The sequence below is a fragment of the Macadamia integrifolia genome, unplaced genomic scaffold (genome assembly GCF_013358625.1).
Source record: "Macadamia integrifolia cultivar HAES 741 unplaced genomic scaffold, SCU_Mint_v3 scaffold720, whole genome shotgun sequence".
Taxonomy (NCBI): domain Eukaryota; kingdom Viridiplantae; phylum Streptophyta; class Magnoliopsida; order Proteales; family Proteaceae; genus Macadamia; species Macadamia integrifolia.
The window spans coordinates 209,928-216,336 of record NW_024870523.1 but is presented as its reverse complement, the minus strand read 5'-3'; the positions used below and the strand labels follow the sequence as shown (position 1 = coordinate 216,336).

Below are 6,409 nucleotides of genomic sequence, written 5' to 3'. Positions count from 1 at the left end.
TTTTGCAATCAGCTTGTGGAGGGAGTTTTGTTCTGGTTTTGGTGTGCAGTGGCCTACTCCTGTCGATATGGGAGATCTCATTGCATGGTGGAAGAAAACAGCAAGGAAGCTTCATTTTAAAAGAGTGTAGATGAGTTGTTTCACTCTTGTTTCATATATAATATGGCAGGAAATGAATGCTACACGTTTCGAGGAGGAATGTAAATCTGCTAGGCACTGTTTTACTATGGTAAAAAGTGAGATCAGCTTACAAGTGGTGGCATTGATTCGCTAATCTGTGCTAGGAGCTTGGTATATCCAGGTTGCAATATAGGCCAAAGGAGGTTGTCGAAGTATTCTTGTGTCCTCCCTCACCAGGATGGATTAAGCTAAATTTTGCTGGGTGCTCTCTGGGGAATCCAAGTAAAGCACCCTACGAGTGGAGTTTTCTGGAATGATAAAGCTGAAGTCATGAAAACCTTCAGACAATTCTTGGGCGTGCAAACTAATTTTGAAGTAGAGATGCTGGCTAATATATGATTTGGAAATTGCAAGAGAGATGTGAATCACACACTTATGGATTGAAAGCGATTCGGTGGTTGTGGTCTTACTTATATCTAATTGGAAAATCCTCTTGATTTGGCTACAACGGTGGATGAGTTTGATCCCTTATTTGCAATCACTGGTCTAGAAAATAACCCACTATCTTCGTGAAGCAAACCTAGTTGCAAACTTCTTAGCTAAGTCAGTTACAAAGTTTGAGCTGTTATCTCCAATCTCTTCTTGGCCTTCATTGGTTGTAATGGATTTGGAATTGGATAGTCAAGGCTGCCCTAGATATCAGTTTAAATAATGAAGTTTCTCTTATTGGGATTTGGTTTCAGGTGTGGTTTTATTTTGTTGATGGCAATGCCGAAGATGGAGTAGTATCCCTTTGATCCCAATTTGTAGTTTGATTGTATATTCATTTTATTCTTTTTTCTTAATACAAATGACTTTCTAGCGAAAAAAGACGAGGGAGGTCACTGTCTTGGGTAGATCTGTAATACTAAGACTTATTTTGAGTGATTTAATTAATTGAAATATAAGGTGGGTAATTATGTAAAAGGAACTCAAAACCGGGTAATCATGTAGTTTTCCCAAGATTATACCCACCAAAGAGGGATGCTCCTAACTAATCGGCCACCCATAAAAATGAAGAAAGTGTAAGTACATTTTTCTCCTCACCCTAGCTCTTCATTAATATGCAAGCTTAGGGGATGGCATGTTTGGAATATACTTGCTGGATTCCGGCCATGTACTTTAGGGACATTTTATTTTTATTTTTGGTAAAAGAGTACGTTAGGGACTAGTTGAGTGAAAAGAGAGAGAGAGAGAGAGAGAGAGAGAGAGAGAGAGAGAGAGAGAGGTGGAAGGCATGGCTTCCTTGAACGTAAGCCCATCATGGGTGTGCGAGAGAGGGTGGCAGGTGAGAGTATTGATGAGCGGTGGAAGGCATAGCTTCCTTGAAGGTAGGCCCATCATGGCTGTGCATTGATTATCCTTCCACACCTCCCTTCTCTCCAACTCTCTATTTATTACAGCCCTTCTCTCTCACCTCTTCTATGTCTGTTTCCCCTTCTTGGCCTCTGTTCCACCGCTTCAAGCCTCAATTCGACCCTCTTCCCATTTGATAGCTGAAACAAGCACAATTTTGTTTCTGGGTAAGCTCTGATTTATCTAAAAAATTCCCAAAGCTTTCAGAAAGATTCCCTCTGTAGAAATCACTACATTTCATTCAAGCTTTCTCTTGAAACTAGAAGCCACTGTTTCGTCATATATGACGAAAGGAAATAAAAATAGCTTCTTTCTTATTTTGTTTTGGAGAATCAAGAGTTTTCAAGATTAGCTCATGCACTCTGTTTTATTTTATTTTCTTTTCTTTGCTTATTGTGAGATCTAAAGCAGAGAGGGAAAACCATGATTTCAATTGCTTCTCCTGAAACACAGCCACCACAGATCTCTTCCCAAACCTCAACATCTACAGAGAACCCATCACACCAAGAAACATTCATTTTCCGATCAAAACTCCCAAACATTCCCATCTCAAACCATCTCCTTCTCCACACATATTGCTTTGAAAACATCTTAGAATTCTCAGAGCAACCCTGCTTAATCTCTGGCTCCAATGGTAGAATATTCACATATGCAGAAACCCAGCTTCTCTGCCAAAAAACCGCAGTCGGGTTATCAAACCTCGGCATCAAGAAAGGGGATGTCATCATGGTTTTCCTCCAAAACTCCCCTGAATTCGTCTTCTCCTTTATGGGAGCTTCCATGATTGGAGCCATAGCCACAACAGCCAACCCATTTTATACCCAAACAGAGATTTTCAAGCAATTCAGAGCCTCTGGAACAAAGCTCATCATTACCCAATCACAGTATGTTTCCAAGCTTCGCGATTCCACCGACGAATTCCCAAAGATAGGAGAAGATTTTAAGGTGTTTACCGTCGATGATCCACCGGAAAATTGCTTCCATTTCTCGGTAATCTCAGAATCAGATGAGAAGGATTTGGTAACGGTTTCGATTGATCCGGATGACCCGGTTGCACTTCCATTCTCTTCGGGCACTACTGGGTTGCCTAAAGGTGTAATCTTGACACACAAGAGTTTGATTTCAAGCGTAGCCCAACAAATCGATGGAGAGAATCCAAATCTGTACTTGAAAACAGACGACATTGTTCTCTGTGTTCTTCCTCTGTTTCATATCTATTCTTTGAACTCTGTTCTGCTCTGTTCTCTTAGAGCTGGTTCTACGATTCTATTGATGCATAAGTTTGAGATTGGAGCTTTGTTAGAGTTGATACAGAAGTACCGGGTTACCGTAACCCCGGTTGTTCCACCGCTGGTTTTGGCATTGGCGAAGAATCCGATGGTTGAGAAATTTGATCTCAACTCTATCCGGATCGTGTTGTCTGGGGCAGCTCCACTAGGGAAGGAAATTGTAGAGGCACTACACAAACGACTACCTCAGGCCGTGATCGGACAGGTATTTAAGAACATAAGGGCATGTTTGGTTTATTATTATTATTATTATTATTATTTTTTTTTCTGGTAGAAGTGGGGTATTACCACCCATTCCCGTGGGCAGGAACATGTGTCGATTTTACCCAATAAGGATCGTTAGTCCATATAACCTCTTAGTTGACCTTTCTTTGGTTTACGAACTATTGTGTTGGGGACAGAGTTGAAACTACAATACCTTTTTTATCTCTAACTGTCTCCATTCTCTATGGCCAGATACATGATTGATTGAAATAATCATGTGAAAAGATGTTTTTACTATTCTGTACTAACCACCTTGTGTCTAGATAGATGTAGAGAACACGGATAGATAGTATTTTTTCTTAAAAATATGTATATATTTAATGGAAGAAAGACCTATATCCGTCTAACTTTCTCGATCTCACGTCTCACCTCCAGAAGCAGCCCCTGTTTTCAGGGGGCTGTGAAAAGACCGTCTTGCTACCTGTAAACATTGTGTTTGTGTGTATATGTGTATGTGCATGGGGAACAGACGTAATACGGATAGAGTCCCTCCTCTTATATTAATATTGAGAATGACTTATTATCACTAAAGTGGTGAATTAAGAATTTGTAACCTTCTTTTAATTTCTCATTTTCTCATTCCTGGAAGTTATTTAATGTCGTAGTATTTAATACAATTTTTATGCAATACGGATAGAGCTCCTCCTCTTGTATTTAATATTAAGAATAACTTATTATCACCAAAGTGGTGAAATAAGAATTTGTAACCTTCTTTTAATTTCCCATTTTTTCATTCCAAAGTTATTTAATGTCATAGTATTTAATACAATTTTTATTTGAAATGATAGTATTCCCTTATTGGAAGACAAAAAAAAAAAAAAAAAAAAAGAGTTATACTAAATGGGTAAAAAAGGAAAATAGACTTTTTTCCACCAACCATGGTCACAATAACATTTTCTCATATTCAATAAACAAAGATTGGTACATTAACTAATTTTAGCAACTGGTTGTTGCATCCATTTATTAATGGTACATAGTTGGTTTGCATCTTAGCTCTTCTAGCCATTGATTGAGAAAGATACAAAATTAAGATGATGTCTTCCCCTTAAGTACATGATGGTCAGGTGTAGATGAGCTATGCAGTTCTTATTAATTAGGTATTATTGTTTGATATAATCCATAGATTAGTGATAACAAAATGGAATGATGATTTGGATCATGCATGCATGATACTTATGATCAAGGTTACCGAAGTTGTTGACATTAATTGTGGGTGATGCAGGGTTATGGGATGACAGAGGCTGGGCCAGTTCTATCAATGTGCCTAGGGTTTGCAAAGCAGCCCATCCCAACCAAGTCCTGTTCGTGTGGTACCGTGGTGAGGAATGCAGAGCTCAAGGTCATCAACCCTGGGACTGGTTTGTCACTCCCACACAACCAACCTGGAGAAATATGTATTCGAGGACCTCAGATTATGAAAGGTCTGTGGAACAATTTCCCTTAGGTTACATTTGGTTGCGAGGAGAACTAAAGGGAATGGAAGTAAAAAAAAAGTTCAAAACTAAAAATGAAACTTTTTTAATCGTTACCCCATCTGATTTTATAAACTGGAATTATTACATTGTTGCAGGGTACCTGAATGACCCTGATGCCACAGCAATAACGATAGACGTAGAGGGTTGGCTTCACACAGGTGATATAGGTTATGTGGATGATGACGAAGAGGTCTTCATTGTCGATAGAGTTAAGGAGCTCATCAAATTCAAAGGCTTCCAAGTCCCACCGGCTGAGCTTGAGGCCCTTCTTGTGAGCCACACATCCATTGCTGATGCTGCAGTCGTCCCGTAAGTAATTAAAGTCTGATTTCAATTTAATTGAGGTGCCAATTTAATTAGTGCACGCTGTAAATTGTACACACAGAATGGCAGCAATGGTAAGAAATTGTGTGTTTCCATTCTGTATTGCCAGACAAAAAGATGATGTTGCTGGAGAAGTTCCGGTTGCATTTGTTGTCCCATCCAATGGGTTTGAGCTCACTGAAGAGGATGTGAAGGAATTCATAGCCAAACAAGTAAGAATTCATAGCCAAACAAGTAAGTCATTAATGAGATAAAATTATGTAAGTGATTAGTGATTACATTACATATCTATGCATACATGTGCAAGTAAATAGGGTCAGATAGGGCACTAAGGCAGGTCAGGTAGGGCACTAAGGCACTAAGGCTTAACTTAATGGTTATTCTAATTTGGTTTTCTTTGCAATGTTAACAGGTGGTGTTTTATAAGAAATTGCACAAGGTCTACTTCATCCATGCAATTCCCAAGTCCCCATCAGGAAAGATTTTGAGAAAGGATCTTAGAGCTAAACTTGCCTCATCAGGCACCTAGACAGGAAAAAGAAGTTTCTGTGTAGGTTTGAGATTGTAAAAGGCACCTTGCTGTTTTGGTTGGGCAGGGAAAGAGAAGGGGGGGGGGGTTCTGTCTGATTATAAGTTCTGTCTGATTATAAGCTTTTGGAAAAAACAACTCCAAAAAGGAAGGAATTTAGGGAGACTCAGAAGCAGTTCTACAATGCTACAAGGAGAAAGAAATGTACCTCCCACTTGTATTGTATTAGAAGTGCTCTTTTGATATTGTTTGAATTGTAATTTTAACCCAAATGTTCTTATAATAAGGGACCAAATTGTGTTTCTTGAATTAGAGTACTGTAAATAGAACATAATGGTAGAGTATATAGAGAGATTGACTTACGTTTGATATCTCGGTAAATGAGTTGGATGTTATTGCAATGTAGATGAACTTGGAACAATCAAATACTTGAAATGATCATTTTGTAACTAGAAAATCCAATGTTGTAAGGTATGGTCATATTCAATGAAGGCATATGGATGCTGCGATAAGAAATAGTGATCTAATCTAGGTAGAAGGATTTAAAAGAGCTAGGGGAAGGTAAAAAATGACCACAGGGGATGTTGTGAGGAAAGACATGCTCAATTTAGGCTTTGTCCCAAGTAAGGCCTCAAATAAAGTGGATTCTAGGGTTAGGATCCATATAGTAGACCCCATCTAATTGTGTTTTACTTTGTTACTGTTTTTGTTCATTTGTTTCCTTTCACTTTTACATTTACTTTCTTTATCCATACTTGGATCAATATAGCCGATCCCATATATATAGTTGGGTAAGGCTTTATTGTTGTTGTTGTGGTTGATAATGGGGTTGAGTCGTGTCACTATTCAGTTAGTGCAAATCAGGTAATGTGAATCAACTTCCAAGATGAAACAACCCCTCAAGCCTTTGCACTCACTTATTGAGCCATGTTGGGACACCACAATTGTGCTCAATCAAAAGAAAAAAGTCGGGTTGAAACTTTTGAAAATAATATATCATAGTAGCGAAGAGA

General features: G+C 38.7%; 1 protein-coding gene across 2 annotated transcripts; it reads left to right on the top strand.

Annotated features, from left to right (window-relative positions):
• The first annotated feature begins 1,392 nt into the window (after positions 1-1,392).
• On the top strand, positions 1,393-5,478 carry LOC122069804 (4-coumarate--CoA ligase 2-like). Of its 2 annotated transcripts, none has more exons than XM_042633893.1 (5): positions 1,393-3,009; positions 4,291-4,489; positions 4,639-4,852; positions 4,977-5,101; positions 5,280-5,417. In XM_042633893.1, exons 1-5 carry the CDS (start codon positions 1,939-1,941, stop codon positions 5,291-5,293), a joined length of 1,623 nt encoding a protein of 540 aa, XP_042489827.1. In that variant the 5' UTR covers positions 1,393-1,938; the 3' UTR covers positions 5,294-5,417. The 2 variants fall into 2 exon arrangements, with proteins under 2 accessions (XP_042489827.1, XP_042489826.1); XM_042633892.1 differs by having other exon boundaries at positions 1,395-3,009; positions 4,977-5,079; positions 5,280-5,478.
• The last annotated feature ends 931 nt before the right edge of the window (positions 5,479-6,409 follow it).

Coding starts and splice junctions, on each gene's coding strand:
- LOC122069804 (XM_042633892.1), top strand. CDS start 1,939: ATGATTTCAATTGCTTCTCCTGAAACACAGCCACCACAGATCTCTTCC. Junction 3,010..4,290: donor CTCAGGCCGTGATCGGACAG/GTATTTAAGAAC, acceptor TGGGTGATGCAG/GGTTATGGGATGACAGAGGC. Junction 4,853..4,976: donor GCTGATGCTGCAGTCGTCCC/GTAAGTAATTAA, acceptor CTGTATTGCCAG/ACAAAAAGATGATGTTGCTG.